This window comes from Mesocricetus auratus, unplaced genomic scaffold (genome assembly GCF_017639785.1).
Source record: "Mesocricetus auratus isolate SY011 unplaced genomic scaffold, BCM_Maur_2.0 Super-Scaffold_100004, whole genome shotgun sequence".
Classification (NCBI taxonomy): Eukaryota; Metazoa; Chordata; class Mammalia; order Rodentia; family Cricetidae; genus Mesocricetus; species Mesocricetus auratus.
Window position 1 is genome coordinate 21,565,498 of NW_024429189.1, and position 20,482 is coordinate 21,585,979.

General features: G+C 41.3%; 1 protein-coding gene across 2 annotated transcripts in view; it reads right to left on the reverse strand.

Moving 5' to 3' along the window:
* Neb (nebulin) overlaps window positions 1-20,482 on the reverse strand; it is a 237,063-nt gene that overhangs the window by 85,555 nt on the left and 131,026 nt on the right. For both annotated transcript variants that reach the window (XM_040745341.1, XM_040745340.1), the window contains 13 exons: window positions 19,293-19,604; window positions 17,104-17,307; window positions 16,519-16,623; window positions 14,900-15,007; window positions 13,457-13,768; window positions 12,820-13,023; window positions 11,629-11,733; window positions 8,023-8,130; window positions 6,644-6,955; window positions 5,307-5,510; window positions 3,659-3,763; window positions 2,404-2,511; window positions 236-547 (listed from right to left, as the gene is read on the reverse strand). In XM_040745341.1, coding sequence (XP_040601275.1) covers window positions 236-547; window positions 2,404-2,511; window positions 3,659-3,763; window positions 5,307-5,510; window positions 6,644-6,955; window positions 8,023-8,130; window positions 11,629-11,733; window positions 12,820-13,023; window positions 13,457-13,768; window positions 14,900-15,007; window positions 16,519-16,623; window positions 17,104-17,307; window positions 19,293-19,604 — 2,499 coding nt within the window. The remainder of the gene's footprint in view (window positions 1-235; window positions 548-2,403; window positions 2,512-3,658; window positions 3,764-5,306; window positions 5,511-6,643; window positions 6,956-8,022; window positions 8,131-11,628; window positions 11,734-12,819; window positions 13,024-13,456; window positions 13,769-14,899; window positions 15,008-16,518; window positions 16,624-17,103; window positions 17,308-19,292; window positions 19,605-20,482) is intronic.

Here is a 20,482-nt window from a genome sequence, read left to right on the forward strand (position 1 = left end):
TGACTATAGTTATTTAATGTGTTAACAAATAGGTATATATATTATCATAGCTCAGGTTTGGTTTAATATTTTCATAATAATCCTCAATATGATTGGTTCCTGTTGAACCCAATGTTTATTTTGTATATTTCATGGGTTTTATTAGACTTCCTAAAGATTCTATGACACTAAAAAATTTAAGATTTCCTCACCAAACTGTTTGAACAAATGGCTGAAGAATATTAGACCCACTCACATCACTTTGCAGGTCATAGGCCTTCCGAGCCTGAATGACATCATTCTGGTCAGGCAGGCACGTCCATTCGTGTAGAGGATGCTTGTAGTCTATGTCGCTTACGAGGATCTGGCACTTCTTGGCCAGCACCACACCCAGCATGTCCACTGGGCTGCTGAACTTGGTCTTCCACTTCTCAAAGTCCTTCTTGTACTCCCTGTCACTCTGGATCTTGGCCACATGTATGGACCACATCATCTTGGGGTCATCCTTGATGTTCCGAGCCCCAATGTGGTGGCCCAGCTGCTTGCGGTAGCCTTCCTTGTACTTGTACTGAAGAAAGAAAAGGTATGTAAGTCTGATGGAAAGAACACATACTACTTGTGTATATTTCCACCACTATCATCAAGTGGAACAAAGACATCTGTCAACTACCCCACTTATAAAACAGAATCCTGATGGTCACAAGTCTATGTTTGTAGCAGGGTTGAGCCTAGACTGCAGGGCTCCTTGTATTTTTGTACTCCGCCTTTCTCTAAACTACACTACCCAGTATACATTGAATTGCTTAACAAGTAAACAAACAGAGATTCTTAAAATCATTAACATTAAGAATATTTTAGAGTATCTTGTTGTTAGACCTTAGAATGAATTCTTTGGTCAAGGCTATGCACTACATTTAGGTAGAGTTTATGTGGCATGGAACTCTTCTCCTTAATAGCTTGACAACTTTATGGATGGTTTGCAGGAGAGTCATTCCTTGGGGGTTAGACTATTTTTAAGGTTCAAAAATAAAGTATCATGGCCCACTTAACCATGAGAACCAGAGAGTGAGTATTCCCAGCTTAGCAGCCGAGAACACTGTGATAACAGAAGGAAGGGTGGGTTCAAGGTCTGGCATGGGTACAGGGAGGAGTGTGTGTTCCCAGGAGGTGACATAGACACTCTCTGAAGGTGTTTCTTACACATGGAGAGGGGAGAAGAGGTGAATGAATGTTGAGAAGTCCCATGCACTTCACACTTTGTTGGTTCCCATTAGGGACATCTTACAAGAGAAGTTCATGGGGGATGAAAAAACTCTAACCCGCTGGGTGGTGGTAGCGCACACCTTTAATCTCAGCACTCGGGAGGCAGAGGCAGGCGGATTTCTGTGAGTTCGAGGCCGGGCTGGACCGACAGCCTCCAAAACAATACAGAGAAACCCTGTCTCGTAAAAACCAAAAAAAAAAAAAAAAAAAGAAAAAGAAAAAACTCTAAACCATGCCCACCGTCTCACCATCCTCCATCCTCCAGCCTTCTTTCATGCCACAGTAGATACATGGAAGCAACAGGAAAAAGATCATACCCACATTGGTAGAGTTACCTGTAGTGTCAGCTATTTTAATTTCATAAACATCTGAAGTAACTACTGCGCAATTTATGGGGTTCAAAAATAGAATATGCACTGGGCACAGCTTGATGGCAGAGTCCTCACTTAGTGTAAGCAAGGCTCTGGGTTCCATCCCCAGTACCAGAAAACAAAATGAAACAAATCAGTAGGCCTTGAAAGAAAATGACTGCTTTAGAGACTGAACCACCAACCAGACAGCCTGCATGGTACTGACCTAGGCCCTCAGCACATATGTTATAGTTGCGTAGCTTGGTCTTCTTGTGGGACTTCTAACAGTGGAAGCAGGGGCTGTCTCTGACTCTGTTGCCTGCTTTTAGGACCCTTTCCTCCCAACGGGTTGCCTTGTCCAGCCTTAGTAGGAGAGGAGGTACCTAGTCTTACTGCAACTTGACATCCCATGCTAGCTGATATCCATGGGAGGCCTGCCCTTTTCTGAAGAGAAATGGGGGATTAGTGAAATTGCTAGGGTGTGGGGTGGGGTGAGATGGTGGAGGGAAGGACTAGGAGAAGAGGAGGGAGGGGGCCTGCAGTTGGAATGTAAAAACCAAATAAATACAAAACAAACAAAAATACCGTTTTAAAAACACAGATGGTCTTTACCTGACTAACAAGCATAGTGGGCAGTGGGCAGTTCCTTCGTTGTTTCCTGCCCTTCTCACTTTATCTTTGTGTAGGAGGGGGGCATTAAAGGAGGATGGAACTTGGAAGTACAAGCAAGCTCTGGCGAGAAACACTCTGAAAGTGTCCATCTGACAACATTTTAAAGAAAGAAATGCTTCTTTAAAAAAAATCAACTTACATCGCTAGCAATCTCTCTCGAAGCCTTGGCTGCTTGGATGGGAATGGCATCCAGGCGCAAGTCATAGCCTTGCTTCTTGGCCTCTTCCAGCGACACTTTGTAGAGTTTCTGTGGAAAGAGTCCTTAGTCAGCACTTGCTTCAGAAGAAACGAAGCTGATTTCTGTTAAATGTCTTCTGTTTTCACTTCAACTGAAATGAATCTCCTATATACTCTGGTAGCTTCATAGACAGTTATGTTTCACAAGCCACAGATCCTACAGCATATGTTTGAAACATCAAGTTTGCCTGACCGGTAAATCTGAAAACTGTTTGGGGGGTGCATTAACATTTGGTTGCAAACATTTTATTTTCTCAAATAAGTGCATATAAAAATCCAGCCTCAGAATCCCAAGGAAAGGGTTTTAAAATGGGGTATATTTGATTTTATGAAAATCATAGGGCATGTGGACCACTACAGTGGACCATGAGTGATTTGGAGTCACTGTGATTATGAAAATATTTGTACAGATGGAGATGACTGGATGAAAATCTTCAGTAATACCAAATGAGAACCAGAGAAAAAGTATACTCACTCACTCAGTGTCTAAGCAGGGTTTGTTCTAAGAGCTTTCTTCCTTTACCAAGTCCTTTGTCATCCACGTCCCTTAATAAATGGGGTCAGTAGCCTATGCACATCCTTCTGTATGCATCTCCCTTTTCAGGTCTTAAAAAAGCTCAAGCTGGCCTGGACCCAGAGCTTGCTCAACCTCAGGATCTTCCTGCCTCAGCCTTTCTTCTGAGCGCTGGGATTTACAGACATGGTCTACTTTGCTTGACAATCATCTCCAAGTTATTTATGATACATAATACAACATAAATCTATGCAAGTAGTTACATGATGTCTGATTCAGGGAACAGTAACAATAAAAAATAAAAAAAAACACCATTCACTTTCAGAGCAGATACAGTGCTTTCAAGTCTCTTTAATCTAGAGGTAAATTTATAGATGTAGGGCCATACTTGTGGCAGCTGACTACAGGGACCTTGTACCCATGGCTGACCCAAAGAAGGTTTTAGAGGAGTGACACTTCAGGATGTTTCTCTATAAACACTCCACTTCCTGACTGGTAACCAAAGCCCGGCCTTCCTTGTGGACCCACCACATAGCCCAAGATTAAATCAAGGGAGAACTGTTTCTTTTGCTGACAATGTTAGCCAAAGCATTTAACTAAGGGAAACATTACAATCCCTCATTTTTTCCCTCTGGACACTCACATCGCTGTAGTTTATCCTGTTGAGTTTGGCCAGCATGATTTCTGGTGTGTCGGGCATGACGTGGATGGTTTTCTTGTCATTGTCCCAGGCTTCTGTGTACAAGCGCTATTTAAAAAAAGGAGAAAATTATTTTGGTGCCCACAGAAATTGTTAATCTCTTTGATACAAAATAGAACTAAATTTGTTAAGGCTATATCCCTATGCTCCTTACTAAAATTTTATAAATGAATGCTTTAACTATTGAATAACTTGACAGTTCTACAAAGTATAATTGGGGTTTGGTATTTAACAATCTGTCTGAGAAAAATTATTGTCTCATGGTATTTGCTGTTTTCTTTTTGAGACAGGGTTTCCTATAGCCTAGTTGGGTTTTCATTACATATAACTTTGAACTCTGGGCCCTTCTATCTCTACTTCACAAGTACTGGAATTTAAAGCAAGGGCCATCACGCCAAGCTTTACATATAGTAGGTATGCATTTTAAGTAATATTTCAAATTTATTCATTGAAAATGTCATAAGTGTATATGTGCTAACTAGTTTCATATCAGCTTGATAGATGCTAGATTCATTTGATAGAAGGGAACGTCAACTGATAATAATATATGTTCCCATAAGATTAGGCTGCAGGCAAGCTTGTTGGGTATTCTCTTAATTAGTGATTGATGGGGGGAGGGATCAGTCCATTGTGGTGGGGCCATTCCTTGGCAGGTGGTTCTGGGTTCTATAAGAAAGGCAGAGCAAGCCATGATGAGCAAGCTAGTAAGCAGTACCCCTCCCTAGCCTCTGCATCAGCTCCTGCCTCCAGGTACTTGCCCTGTTTGAGGTACTATCCTGACTTCCTTCAGTGATGAACAGTGATGTGGACGTGTGTGTCAAATCAACCCTTTCCTCCCCAAGTTGCTTTGGTCATGGTCTTTCATCACAGCAATGGTGATCCTGACTAAGACAGCATACAATGCATCTTGATCAAATTCTCTCCTCCAACTTCTTCTGGACTCCCCCAAAACATGTCTCTCTCAACTTCACTCCTCTTTTTCATAGTACTTAAAACAAGAGTTTAATACTTTGAAATATCACCAAATAATAAATATATTTCAGTAGAAAACATTTGTATTAAGACAGCTAATATAAGCTCAGAAAGCCAAAACCATATACCATATGTTCTAATGTGTAGACACTAGTTTTTACTTTCTCTCTCTCTCTCTCTCTCTCTCTCTCTCTCTCTCTCTCTCTCTCTCTCTCTCTCTCTCTCTGTGATGGCATGCATGTGGAGGTTAGATGACAACCTAAATAAAATGTGATGGAGAATGTCAATGAGTGTAAGTGTAAGTAAAGCCCTCAAAAACTAGAAAGAAGGTCAAGAAAAGCTAAAATGTGTGGAGGAGTCAAGAGAAAGGAAAGGGAACACACATCACACAACAGGAGAAGAGAGACTGGGTGAGGAATAAGACAAAAGGGGCTGTGGGGCAAAGGGACGGGGGAGATGAGGGGGTAGAGCTGCCAAAACACATTTCATATGCCAATTAAAGTCATTTCAGAAGGTGTGATCAGCCTTAGAGTAATCTTTGAGACATAAGAGCAAGGCACAGTCTTTGTCTTGCCCTGTGGTAACTCTTGAGGCTTCCTGGTGGGGAGTAAAGACTCACCTTGTTCATGTTTATTGCGTTGTTCTTGGCCAGCACCTGCTCCAGAGAGTCAGTTATGCTGGTGAATTTCAGGGTGTCTGGGCGTTGGCGGTAGATATTGTCGCTTAGTATCTCTGTGGCCCTCTTGGCTTTAACAACTTCCAAGGAACCAATGGGAACCCAGCCAATGCCTTTCATCCATTCAAGGTCTGCTTTGTACAGATTCTGAAGGTCAATGGATAAGAAAGATCTGTTAACTACTTTTTATTGATTTATCCCAAAACATATCACACTGAAGAAACAGGACTACTGAGGGAGGCAGGTGTATGCAGAAATATGCTTAATATATAACATATACATGTCCCCAAACCTTTAAAACCTTTAAAAGAATAGAATTCCCACTAAATGGATAAGGCAGCCAGCATACCCAGACACTGGTCCCTGATTAATACCCCGAATCCCCTAAAGATTTTTTCTTGAGTTTTTAAAAACAGGAACATTATCTTGTCCTTAAGAATTTTACAAGATTATTCAGAGGACAAGTGCTCCTTAAACCTTGAAAATGTGTTTCTGTCATGTCAAATTAAAACATTCGAGAAGACCAATGGCACAAAGTATGGGCAATCACAAAACCCTTGCCTTAATTCCCATCTCTAAAAATCCAAAAATATCAATCGAGTAAAGGAAACATGCTGATAGAAAGCTACTAGGTATTTATCTAGTTTATTCCTAAGAGGATGAGCTAACTACTAATATAAGATAATTGGTTTTGAACAGCCATGACGTCTTCACATTTTCTTGTAAATTTAAAGTATAAACAGTTATTAAAGTAATATAAAACAATGTGATTGTATTCCCACCCTCCATTAGCCTCTGTCAACACATATTCTCTTTTTTACTTTTTTTTTGGTCAGAAAGTCACCAGTTTTTTCTTTTCCTTCCTTCCTTCCTTCCTTCCTTCCCTCCTTCCTTCCCTTCCTCCCTCTCTCTCCCTCCTTTCCTTTCTTTCTTTCTTGACAGGTCTTATAAGGCTGGCTTTGAACTCCCAGTCTTCCTGCCTCCACTTCCAAAGTTCTAGGATTATAACTGTAAGCCACAGTGGCTGGGTCAGCAATATTATTTTGAGGTCTAAGCTTTAGCTTATTCAGACAAAAGAAACCTGAATCACTAGGAAACTAAATCCTGTATAATTTATTTCCCTATTACCCACAACTTTTGGAGGTGTTTCTAATGAGAAACTCCTTTCAAGACATTCATTGCATACTTCTAGAGGCATATAGATTCCAAGCCCTGGTCACTAATCAGAATCTCACAGATTTTCCTCTGCTATGTTTTTATCCTGCATCAGGGATACTTACGTCACTCTGGAGGTCATATGCTTTCCGAGCCTGTATGACATCATTCTGGTCTGGCAGGCAGGTCCATTCGTGTAGATGGTGTTTGTAGTCCACGTCACTGACCAAGGTCTGACATTTCTTGGCCAAAACAATACCAAGCATGTCCACTGGGCTGCTGTATCTTGTCTTATATTTCTCAAATTCTTTCTTATATTCACGGTCACTCTGCACTTTGGCAATGTGGAGGGACCACATCATTTTGGGATCATCGTGTACGGCTCGGGCGCCAATGTGGTGACCCAGCTGCTTCCGGTAGGCTTCTTTATATTTGTACTGGAAGAGACACAACCCAGAGCATTAGGAAGGAGGAGGAGGCAGAGAGGACCGCTGCCTGCTGTTCCTGTGAGGGTACTCTGTGAATTCAGGAGACAAGGAGTTCCTCAGAAAGGTGCTGTGATGCCACACCTCGAGCAAGAAGAGTACACTGTTCTTCTGTAGGTCCCAGGAAATCATATGCTGGAAAAACCTGGCCCAAAGTGAACACTGAGAGAGGCTGTCCAGTCACAGGCATAAGCCAGCCCAGTGTACCAGAAGTCCTACCAGCGAGCCTGATTGACAGAGAACACTCTGGGGTGTGTACCTATATGGCTCCCAGGGTCCTTCTCCTTGGAAAGGCAGAGAAATATAGCACATATGTTACTCAAACTACATAGAGTCTCCAGGAACACACATAAAGCCAGGAGACATTGTTTTGAAAGACAATTTCTGTTATTTAGTAGGTGTGGAGTTTTGGTTTCATAAATTGAGAAAGTTATAGAGACATTTTGCCTGACAGTGGGAAAACACAGACTACTATTAAGTTATATATTAAAAAAAGGTACTGTGGTCAGTTTCACCTTTTATGACCATAACTAAAAAGGTTCAAAAGCAATGAAGATAGACACTGCTTCTACTTTTGGATAACTTTAAACATGTCGGAGAATCTGTTATGTTCATTTTCAGGAGTACAGACACAATGACTTTATAGACCTCAGGACAAAGGGACCGTCACCCTTTGGTTACCCTCCACCTGCCTTCCTGTATGGGTGAACTCAGATATGCCTATGTCATGTTTGGCTTCACTGTCTTGAGTGTATCCCAAGATTCCATGAACAGCTCAACACAAGTCCATCTGTCAGTGAGATGCCTGCTCTATTTAACAAGGACCAGAAGTAAGATGAACAGAGCACAGTGCAGTGCAGACTATGAGCCTGGGGTTGTGAGCAGGGTTACCCACTCTCCCATCTTACTCAGTGCGGGGTGGTGAGGTGCATGATGACCAGCGAGAAGTCCTAAATACTACAGAAATGTGATCCCCTGTGCCAGTGGCTGGCCTGACTGGTCATATCACCAGCACTTACATCACTAGCAATGTCACGGGAAGCCTTGGCAGCTACGATGGGAATAGCATCACTTCTCAAGTCATAACCTTCCTTCTTAGCTTCTTCCATGGCCTGGCGATAGAGGTTCTGGGGAAAGAAGGAAGACACTTTTAGTTGTAGAACTCACATTTGCTTGAAAACTACATTTTAGGTTTTTTGGTCAAAAGAAGACAACCCTTGGATGTACAACACACAGTATTAACCAAAATGAAACAACAAAAGACTTTTTCCAAACTATTAAGAGGAAATTTCATATTCAGTAACATCATACCTTCTTGTACAAGTTCTTAGACACCAAATCAGCAGTTCTCAGTTATGTTTAAGTCAGTGAGCACTTATTCCTTTCATAAAATAGCTAAAAAGCATTCCATTAACTCCAGATTTGAAATAGAACAATTTTACCTAGCAGTCAGCATCATTGTATAATAAAATATAACAAATCACTGTAAGCGTGTGCTCATAATCAAAGTCACGCTGCAATAAGAATGAATGAAAGCATCTAAAAGTCTTTGTTAATATTTAATTGTTCATTAGTAATTGGTCTCAACTGCTGGAAATTTGTAAAGACACAGCGATAGCAGATATCAAAATAAAAAAAGATTTTTTTGAACTGAGAAAACATTACCACTGTTCAGTTTTTGTGACAGAAGACTTCTTTGTTCACAAAAAATTTGATCAATTTTGTATCCTCCTGAAATAGTGTAGACTTTACAATCATTGCTAATACTGCATAAATCAAAACCAACACTCTGACTGATTTCATTTATACAGCCCAGGTGGGCCTGAAACTTACAATCCTCCAACCTTACGTTCCTCAGTGCTGAGATAAGTTGAGGTATGTGTACCACGCTTGGCCAAATATTTATTTTAATAAACAGATTTTAATTGTAAAAAGTTACTAATCTTTTAATGAGATATGTTACTTAGAGAAGCTCACTGAGCTCTGAATGGAAAAGATTCTGACGAGCACTAATGAATTAAATGGTCTGTCTGCACAGTTTTGTTTCAATACCCTCAGATGCATGGCATTGCACTAGTGACACAGGTGTGTGTTTTGCATTTAGAAAGTGAGGCCTTTATGTAATCACACCCTGGCAGATATTTTAATGGATGTTTTGACACTTTGGAAGAGGCATTTTCCTCTTTTGAAAACCTATAGAAAAGTTTTAAGACAAGTCAACATCAGTGAACATCCAACTTTCTGCCATGTTTGTATTTCTCTCCTGTATTTGTTCTTTTATTGTGTATTGTATATAGTTCTTTTTTATTAGTTGTATATCTTTCTTTATCAGTAAGGGGCACTTTAATGATAGAGACTAAACCAAATGCAGCGCTCTACAGCTTTTACAATTTATTTTAAATTATTCAATCAATTAAGAAAATTATAAACACCACAAGCTTCGCTCCTAAATATTTTCACAGAAGATTTATTTCATTTTTATTTATGGGTATGAATATGTGTCTGTGTGAATATATGCCATCAGATCCCCTGGAGCTAGAGATACAGGTGGCTATAAGCTCATCTATATGGAGTACTGGGACCTGGGACCTGTGGGAGAGCAGGGAGCTCTCCTAAATGCTCAGTCACCTCTACAGCCCCAAAAAATTTCTTTTAAGACTGTAAAGTCATATAACCCATCTGTTATATCTTTCTATTCCAGAACAACTGGTATAACTGGGGAAAATGTACTGGAAAAATCTCATCACCTCAGGTCAGATTTCTTTAGTTTTTCCAACCTTTGAAAGAGACATGGTGTTTTGAGGCAGACAGCACTTTTTGTCATCTGCAAGACCATGTTGTAAAGCTTGTTTTGGGAAGTCATACATGCAGAGGGCAGCCAGAATAGACACATGAGCATATAAGAGACAAGACTGAGATGTGTCTATCTCATTTACATTCTAGGTGCGAACTGTGGGATGCAGGCACGAGGTAAAGGCCTTCAAACTCACTTAAGAGGGCTACTCTTAAACTGCATCTTCAGAAAACGGGCTGGGGAATTAATCTTGACACTTTAAAGAAAGTAAACCAAGTTGGAAACTTTAGAATTAAAAAATACCCCAGTATATTCTTACCAGTCTAAAGGGAAAGCTATTTCATTTCTCCTCAGGGACCTCATCACAACCTGGGACAGAAGTCAGCCACATCTGCCTTTTGATCAGCGAGGCCAGGTTCAGCAGAGAAACCCACCTTATCATAAGGTAGGAGACTCCCTAATGTGGATGAAACCTGGATAGGAGCTCCCCTAACATGGCTGAGCTGGGCCAGGATTGCCCCTAATATGGCTGAGCCAAGGTAGGGGGAGCCTTGTGTAACATGGTGAGCCGGGGATGGTCATGTATTTATGGTGAGTCTGTTCTGTGGTGATGGATGAAGGAAAACCGCACCTTTTTCATTGATTTGCCTTTGCTACATGGTATAAGAAGCATGCCTTTCTTTAAGACTCTTATTACAAATAGGTGTGATTAACACAGATAAAATAATAAACTTGATCTAGTCTTCAGAGTGAAAGCTTAAAGTCCAATATACTTGAATCAATCAGATAAACTTTCCCCTTGGACAAGAACAGTCGAGTAAGAAACTATGCAGTCGCAATTCTGCATTGCAGAAATGTTTTCCCCTTAGAATCTAATGTATCTAATAAACCTCAATGACAAGAGAAATTTGTTTCATTGCCCTTAGGCAAATTTGAAAAGGATGAATTAAAAAACCTCTCATTTGGATCTTGTTAATAAACTTTATTATTTTGAATATATTAAATATATTTAATTTTCTTGTATTTCCCCTTCCCAGGGAAATCCAAGCATCCCTCTTTGGGCCCTCTTATATTAATTTTCATGGTGGCTTGAGAGTAAAAGAAAGACATTAAAATTTATTAATCCCATCCTATCCATGATATAGATTTTTCCTCATTTTGTCATCACAAAAGTTTCTAGATAGAGATTTTTATGAATTGGGGTGACTGAAGAAAACAAATATGCAGAAGACATTTCAAAACAAGTTCTAATTTGATGGACAACGCAATTTCTTTGGATCTTTGTGTGTGTGAATCTTCCTTTCCCTCCGTGTGTGTGTGCGCACGCGCACATATGTGTGTCCAGGCACACGCAAACCACAGTGCACTTGTGGAATCAGTTTTCACTTTCTATCCTGTTGGAGACAATATCTCCTGTGTGTGCCTGGCTAGCTGTACTGGGGATTTTCAGGAATCCTGTCTCTACCCGCATCTTTCATTAGTTCTGGAATTAGGATACTCCCTAGCACACTGGTTTCACATGGTTGAATGGGATCTGAACTCAGGTCATTACGTTTGCATAGCACATCCTTTACCCACCGACCCAGCAATAATTACTTTCAATTTAAACCATTGTTTATTATTATTGGTTGGCTGTGAGGGCTGACATTTTTGAGTTTGTATTTCTATCTAATTATTTTGACATAATTATATCTAAGTTCAAAGTAAGACAATGAGTATTAAAAACAAACCTAAGTATAGTGGACTACATCATGACTGTGATGAATAAAAGTCTCATGTTCCTACGTCAGCAAAAAGAATTGTGATGAAATAAAGAGCCAATTGGTCTTACCTCACTGTAGTTTATTTTATTTTGTCTGGCCAACATAATTTCAGGTGTATCAGGCATAATGTGGATTTGGGTCTTGTCTTTCTCCCAGGCTTCTGTGTACAAGCGCTGTGAAGGAGAAAACAATAAAAGAATCAGAAAAAAAAAAAACCAAACTCGTGCCTTAAACAGGAGTTTTAGTGAAGAGACCATGCTCAAATTGAAAAGCAGCCTCTTTGCCTACTGTGCTGTATATTTGGTTTATATCCTTTTCAATCCCTTTGATTTTTACAGGGTATCAACTATAACTAAATATAAGCATAGATGAATTTGAGAAAAATATACAGACAAGCAACCACACGCGCCTGTGCGCGCACGCACACACACACACACACACACACACACACACACACACACACACACACGGAATGGACTCAAAACCCAATTAAAGTTTCAGAATCAAGTATTTCCCCAGCATATTTATATATCCACATGTTTACTATGTTGTATTAAAACTCTTCATAAGTTTAAAGAAAGAAGATTCAGCACCAAGAGCGTGTTACTCTAATAGACTTAAAAGAGGTTGAGCCCCAGTCACTCAATTTTAATATTATTTTATTTTTAATCATGTGCATGTATGCGGTCTGTGTACATGAGTGTAAGCGCCCACAGAGGCCAGAGAAACCAGGTCCCTTGAAGCTGTACTTACAGTCGTTAGCTGTCTGGCATGGGTGCTAGGCACTGACTTGGTTCCTTGTCAAGAGCAGTAGGCACTCTTAACCACTGAACTATGTCTCCAGCCTGAAGGCATCATACTTGTAACACTGACTATTTTACAAAGAAACAGCAAAGCAGAAATTCCCCTGTCCATATTTGACATTATTTTTTAAAAATAATTTATTTATATTTTTATATACATATACTATGGGAATCAGATCCCCTGGAACAGGGGTTACAGACAACTGTGTGCAGTTATGTGGGTTCTGGAAATTGAACCCAGGTCCTCTTAAATACCAGCCAATGCGCTTAACCACTGAGCCATCTCTCCAGGCCCCTGTATTTGAAATTCTTATATAAGGATGTATAAAACTCAACCGAACCACTGTACTTTAGATACCACTGGATAAAATTGAAAAAGACTAACTTACAGACCATAGCTATTCATTCTAAATGATTCATATTCCTGCTTGTTTTTCCTCCAGACTGGGTCCTCACCTTGTTCATGTTGAGGGCGTTGCTCTTGGCCAGCACCTGCTCCAAAGAGTCAGTCACGCTGGTGAACTTGAACTTGTCTGGAGGCTGGCGGTAGATGGTGTCACTCAGGATCTCTGCGGCTCTCTTACACTTGACCACATCCACAGACCCGATGGGGACCCAGCCAATGCCTCTCAGCCACTGGAGATCTGACTTGTACATATTCTGGGAAGAGGAAAAGGGCAGCTGTTATCACCAAGAATCTCTGTGTTGGTCTTACACTTGACTACATCCAGAGACCCAATGGGAACCCAGCCATTTCCACTTGCCCACTAAAAGATTACAAATGTTCTAGTGAAATCCAACACAAAAACAAGTACTACTGAATATGTTATGACATTTGGTCTCAAAAATAAAGAATAAGGACTGGAAACTGTGGGAAATTAAGCTTCCATATGTCTTTAAAAATAGGAACACAAAATTGTATTGTGTCTTGTAGAAAAACATTCTCCTCAAAAAAATAAGTAAAGGACATTTGAAAATAATTGAGGAGTAGAGATGAGATGTGTCAGCCTCCTGAAGGCCGTATCCAGTCTTAAACATAAATGTCATTATGCATCACTATCATGAGGGAGACTCCCTTAGACCTAGCACTCACATCGCTCTGGAGGTCATAGGCCTGCCGGGCATGGATGACGTCATTCTGGTCAGGTAGGCATGTCCACTGGTGTAGGTAGTTCCTGTAGTCCACATCGCTGACCAGAGTCTGGCACTTCTTGGCCAGCACCACGCCCAGCATGTCCACTGGGCTGCTGAACTTGGTCTTCCACTTCTCAAAGTCCTTCTTGTACTCCCTGTCACTCTGGATCTTAGCCACATGCATAGACCACATCATCTTGGGGTCATCTTCGATGTTCCGGGCTCCAATGTGATGGCCCAGCTGCTTGCGGTAGCCATCTTTGTATTTGTACTGAAATGAAAATGGTCATTTATTTCCTCCAAAAAGTTGGTGGAATGGGTTATGAGTTTAGTTAGTGAAAAAAAATCTTGCTATTTTCTAGTTCTTGCTAAGAAATAAAGTTATCTGGATAGTTCCCTATCTCTATTTTAAATTGAGGTTTAGAATACAGTGACACTTTGGTGCAAACACAGGCCAAGCTAAATTATCTTATTTCTTGCAAGCATCATGTCTCTGGACATAAAGACAGTAACATTTTTTTAAAAGATGAATGAGAAATGTACATCACTTTCTTGTCATCTTTTGGTCAGTAAAACCACTAACTAGAAAGCGTGATTTCAATTATGTTCTTCTTCAGTTGGTAGATGTGACTTCTTCAGCCACCACCAGCCATCCTGAGTGACTTTCGCTAGCTCTCTTGACTCCCTGACATGGGCAGGACTGGACCTCCATGCTGCATGTGTGTGCCGTATGTGGCTGAGATGAGGTTTCCACAAGTGAGACAATGGCATGTACAAGAACACGATAATATTTTGGTGGTGGGAGCAACTGCTTGGCATGACCCTGGCGTTCTTTGGCAACAGGGCCACTGACATTTCAATGTAGATCTACTTAGTCTACATTCTACCAAGGATCTTTTTTCAGAGACATCAGGAGGAGTATTTAAGCTCATGATTCTTGGTTTTGTTCATCTTTGCCTTTCTATTTTCACTAAATAATGTGAAGGGTGCATTTCAGATAATTTTCAAAGGAAGAGTTGGCAATAATGTAAAGCAAGTTTAGGGAAAGGTAGGGTTTCCTGTCCCATACCAGGTCTTTATCTGTTGAACAACAAATACAATCAAGTTATCTTCTAGTATTTCCTATGCCTATGAAGGCTACATGTTCAAATATAAGGATACATTTTCCACAATTACAGATCCAAAATTCTGTAGATCATGATTCAACTTTAAACCAATAGCACCTGTGTATTAACCTTTTGGAATTAAAAATGAGTTCTTTAAAGTAAGCTATGTTTGTGTGATTTAAAATAAGCAAGTAGATGTGTTCTAACTGGCACTTCCAATGCATCTTGTCACTTTATCACTGAGTCTGCCTCTCAAACCCATCTATCCACATAGATATCTGTGTGTCACTACTCACATCACTGGCGATATCTCTGGAGGCCTTGGCTGCCACAATGGGGATGGCATCAACACGCAGGTCATAGCCTTTCTTCTTTGCTTCTTCATTGGCAAGTTTATACAGACTCTGAGGAAAGAGACAAAGGTTAACAGCAACAACTGGGGAGTATCAAGTTAGTTCTGCCACCTGATTTTTAAAGGATGGAAGTGGATACTACCTAAGATCCCAGTGACAGTGGAAAGCAAACAAACACTATCCTAGTCTTCGAAAAAGAATTTAGTTAGGCGTGGTGGTGCACACCTTTAATCCCAGAACTTAGGAGGCAGAGGTAGGTGGATTTCTGAGTTTGCCTGGTCTACAGAGTAAGTTCCAGGACATCCAAGGATATATAGAAAAAAAGCTGTCTTGAAAAAAAACAACAAAATTGCCCCTGAAACCAAAACTCTATTTGGTGTCAGAAAAGGATTAGACATAGCAATGGGTATTAAAATTGATATGCCTATTAGATATTTTATCATTATAGATTTATATATCACTTACAGATTAATGATAAGACTGTTGATATAGATTCATATAATTTAGCAATAGAGATAAAATATAGTCCATACATGCTGCTAAATGAAAAAGAAATGAGAGAGAAGTATGCTCAATATTACTCATTCTACTTACATAACATGTACTTTCATTCATTTCTTCACTACTTAACTTTTAATACAATAGGTAATATCTTACAGTATTTAAACAACAAATTTTAGTAAAAAGCTAGGATAAAATAGAACATAGTTGATTATAACCTCAACTTGAAGACCATTTTGGTTGTACCTTAGGAAAGCATGCTACAAAGTTGCACTTTCCTGTGGACAAAGCAGCATCACTGATGGGAGTTCCTTTGCTTCAGCTTCCTCGCCTGACCTGTCGGCACCTCGTTCCCCTCTCTGCCCTGGGTGGTGCGGTGACTTATCTGGCTGCTGAGGATGGACCTGTGGCATGCACAGTCAGCTCTCTCCTCTCTGGGTAGTGAGTCTCCTGCCCTCTCAGACAGGCATCATCTCTGAAAGCCAGTGGGGGCAGACAGTCTGCTCTGGCGTAGCCTGTGCCTGGGCAGAGAAACTTCACTCTTCTGTTCAGTTAGCAGGCTCACTTAACTCTCTCACGTACACTGTGCCATTTAACTGAGTTTTAGCAGATTTTTTAAAAAGTGGTATATTGACTACAGGTTTTGCTCCTTTGTTTCATTTCTCAAGTTTAATTCAAGATCACAGTGGGGAGGAGGTGTGCATTAGTAAAGTTTTCTTGCTAGGACAGAGATGTAGCGAGTTATGACATAGCACATCAGTTGAATTTGAATTCCAGGTACATGAGTCTTAGCTATTGGTGTTAATAATGAGCCAGTGTTTCATCTGGCAAACTGACCCCCTACAAGTGCCAAAAATACTCCTTGGTCTATTTGTTCATGTTAGGAGTAACTTCAATGTGTAAGAAACAGTCTGAGTTCAGTTTGCCTGCAGAATCTCATGAAATGTATTCAACCCAGAAACGAAAGGGATGGGCAATGTTCACATGAAAGGGCCACATTAATGAGCGTCCACATCTTCCCCCAGCCTACACGAGAATCTCCACATGGCTGGAGGCCTCACCTCGCTGTAGTTGATTCTGTTCTGCCTTGCCAGCATGATCTCCGGTGTGTCAGGCATTACATGAATCTGAGTCTTGTCTTTGTCCCAGGCCTCTGTGTATAATCGCTATAAAAATAGAAAAGGAAAGCATGTAAGATAGACACTCCAAAAAGTCAAATTAAAACAGGATTACTGTTGATTTATTTAGGAAAAAGAAGCTACATTTGATTTAAGGCATGGTACTAGAGCAGCGGCTCTCAACTTGTGTGTTGCAACCCTTTGAGGGTCGAATGATCCTTTCACAGGGGTCACATATCAGATACCCTGTATATCAGATATTACATTATGATTCATAAGAACAGCAAAACTACAGTTATGTATAGTAGCAACAAAATAATTTTATGGCTTGGGGGTCACCACAACATGGGGAACTGCATTAAAGGGTCACATCCTTAGGAAGGTTGAGAACCACTGCTTTTTACCGAGACTAAAACTGGAAACAGTGAGACTTACTAGATCACAAGAACAATTTAAAAGTTAAATGTGACTCTGGATCCACTAGTCTTTCAAACACACAGGTGTGAAGTCTGAGGTGGCCAGGCTCACCTTGTTCATGTTGAGGGCGTTGCTCTTGGCCAGCACCTGCTCCAGAGAGTCAGTCACGCTGGTGAACTTGAACTTGTCTGGAGGCTGGCGGTAGATGGTGTCACTCAGGATCTCTGCGGCTCTCTTACATTTGACCACATCCAGAGACCCAATGGGGACCCAGCCAATGCCTCTCAGCCACTGGAGATCTGACTTGTACACATTCTGGGAAGAGGAAAAAGGCAGCTGTTATCACCAAGAATCTCTGTGTCGGTCTTACACTTGACACATCCAGAGACCCGATGGGGACCCAGCCAATGCCTCTCAGCCACTGTAGATCTGACTTGTACACATTCTGGGAAGAGGAAAAGAAGGCAGAAGGTCTTCACTGAGGGCAAAGTGCCGTGTAAAGATGCAAATGCCATGCAAATCATCAAAGAAAGTGAGCTTCTATTGCTTTTGTAGAAAGCCAGCTTAATGCAGGCAGATGATGAGGACAACTGTGTTCAAAAGTGACCCAGAAATGTTTTCTTCTACACAATCAAAATATGCTGAATATTCAAACTGTTAGGAAAGCAATGATCCTAACCAATATCTATCAGTCATTCTAATGACTTTTATAAATAATGTACACAGGACAGAACGCCAACCCACAGTGAGAGGAAACATGGATGGCTCACAACAAGCTACCAGTAAATCCATATATGGCCTTAGGCTCATGAAACATTCTGCAGCTATCAAAACCTTTACTTTCAAACACTGACAGCATGCAGAAATGTTATTGGCATGTGAAGAAACATGGGTGGGAAAACTGTATCACAGGGTTTTGGGGGTTGGATTGAACTAGATTGTTGCCTTCAGTGCACTTTTTCTTGTATTTCAAATTATCTTCTTAAACATGAGTGACTTAAAGTGACAAGGGACATATATCAATAAGGAATCCTTGATCCAGAATGTGGACAGCTAGCATACTTCCCAAGATTGGGAACAATAAATGCACACATTATTGGGTTAGGATCATGGTTACTTTCCCACTGAGTTCTCAGGGTAGGAGGCTCAGGCTGGTTTCCAGAGGCATCCATCTTGCCATATGTTTTTTAGTTCATTTTAAGTCATTTTTTTCTGCTAAAGATCTCCTAAGTATTCCCCAACAATGTTACTGGAGCCCCTGGTCATCTATCCAGGAGAATTTCAGCAGCCCCAGGAACTGAATGGAAAAATAAATGTGAATTTCATAGACACAGCCTCCTGGCACTGCCTCATGCTGACTGTTTATCATGCTTGAAGAGCCACCGCAAGGCTGGCAGGTACAGTGCTTGCTGCATCTGAAGGGAATGCCTCTTGCAGCACCAAGACCAGCCACAGTATGGGGGAAGGCAGTCCTGAACAGTCACTCGGCAAACAATGGCTGGCAATCTGTCAGTGTTGCTGCTGCTTGTGAGCACCAGCCCTTCTTCACAAACTCACAAAGTACCGAGCAGACGTGGGGGCCTTGCAGGTGGCTGTGGAGCTGCGAGGAGCAGCCATTAACATGTACTGATTATGGATGTAGCTCATTCTCCAAAGCTCTCGAATGCTTTGTGATTGCCTCAAGGGTTTATCAAACACGCGGTGGTGGGAATGTGCTCCTCACACCCAGATCAGAGACAGCACATCCACTGCCAATAGATGCTTGGTCTAGTCATCAGCATCCGACACCCCACATGAGTGGAGCAAATGTCAGCAAAACTGTTCTACAGCTTGCAAACACTGCAGCGTCATCGTCTTCTGAGAGCAGCATGAGTGCTGTGCTGTCATTAGCGATCTGGCGACTAGAACCACCGAGGAAATCAATAGCACAGTCTAGAGAAAGCACGAGCGTGTATGTGAGAGAGAGAGAGTGAGTGTGTGTGTGTGTGTGTGTGTGCATGCATGGTGCTGGGATCAGATGCAGGCCTTATGTACACTGAACAAGCAGCACTCTACCACTGAGTTATATCTCCATCCTTCTAGATTAAAAATGTGCTTTTTCAAACATTTGCTTTTTCAAAAATAGTTAACTTCCTAAAGACTATAAGTATATTGCTTAATTATAGGCTAGAAAATAGCATTTCCTAATAAAGATGCCATTTACCAACCAATAATTCTTAGCTTGAATAGGCCCATGGGTTGTGCATCAGGGATAACCTTTTTATATAACTTGGAGGCTCTTTTACAGATAGTACACTCACATCACTCTGGAGGTCATAGGCCTGCCGGGCATGGATGACGTCATTCTGGTCAGGCAGGCAAGTCCACTGGTGCAGGTAGTTCTTGTAGTCCACGTCGCTGACCAGCGTCTGGCACTTCTTGGCCAGCACCACGCCCAGCATGTCCACTGGGCTGCTGAACTTGGTCTTCCACTTCTCAAAGTCCTTCTTGTACTCCCTGTCACTCTGGATCTTGGCCACATGCATGGACCACACCATCTTGGGGTCATCTTCGATGTTCCGGGCTCCAATGTGGTGGCCAAGTTGCTTTCGGAAGCCTTCTTTGTATTTGTACTGAAATGAAAATTCACAAATCAGGCTTGTATTGTAGACACTTTGATGTCAAAACTTTGTACAAAATCATGTTATTTTCATCATAGTTTAACTGACCGCTGATGAGCACCAACTCCAGCCAGCATTCTGGCCTTTACCCTTAGAGCCTGTGGATGCGGTCAAGTACATATATTTCTTACACCATACATAAGGTAGGAAGCACATAACAGACACAGAGGAAGACCCATCAGACGGGTCAGAACGAGGCCATTTGAACAGGGGCAACCTGAGAATCGGATCTTTCACACTGAGAATATGGCAGGAAAGGCATGCACTTGGGAGCGTTGTGTGTTTAATAAGCTGCAAAGCAGTTTCAAGGGGCTGGCTTGTGCAACAAAGAAGGATTCCACACCAGATTCACACACTCAGTGTCATTGGCAGAATTCTTTTTTTTTTTTTTTTTTTTTTTTTTTGGTTTTTCGAGACAGGGTTTCTCTGTGGCTTTGGAGGCTGTCCTGGAACTCACTTTGTAGACCAGGCTGGCCTCGAACTCACAGAGATCCGCCTGCCTCTGCCTCCCGAGTGCTGGGATTAAAGGCGTGCGCCACCAACGCCCGGCCATTGGCAGAATTCTATCATCATCATAAAGACTGACTACATTGGTAAAGTTGCTCTAGTAACCCATCTGATTAAGAATGTTCTTAGCAAGGTCATTGTGTTCTATTTTCACATGGGTCAACATTGTTTTTTTTATTATTACAAGTTCAATAACTTCGGTGTGGGACCTAGGCCAGTCATTCCCCAGAACATGCTTCCAATTTTAAAGACAACTGAGTTCAATGGGAAGGGGCATGGCATAGTGGGATGGAATGAGTCTGTCTAGTCTACACTTCACCATC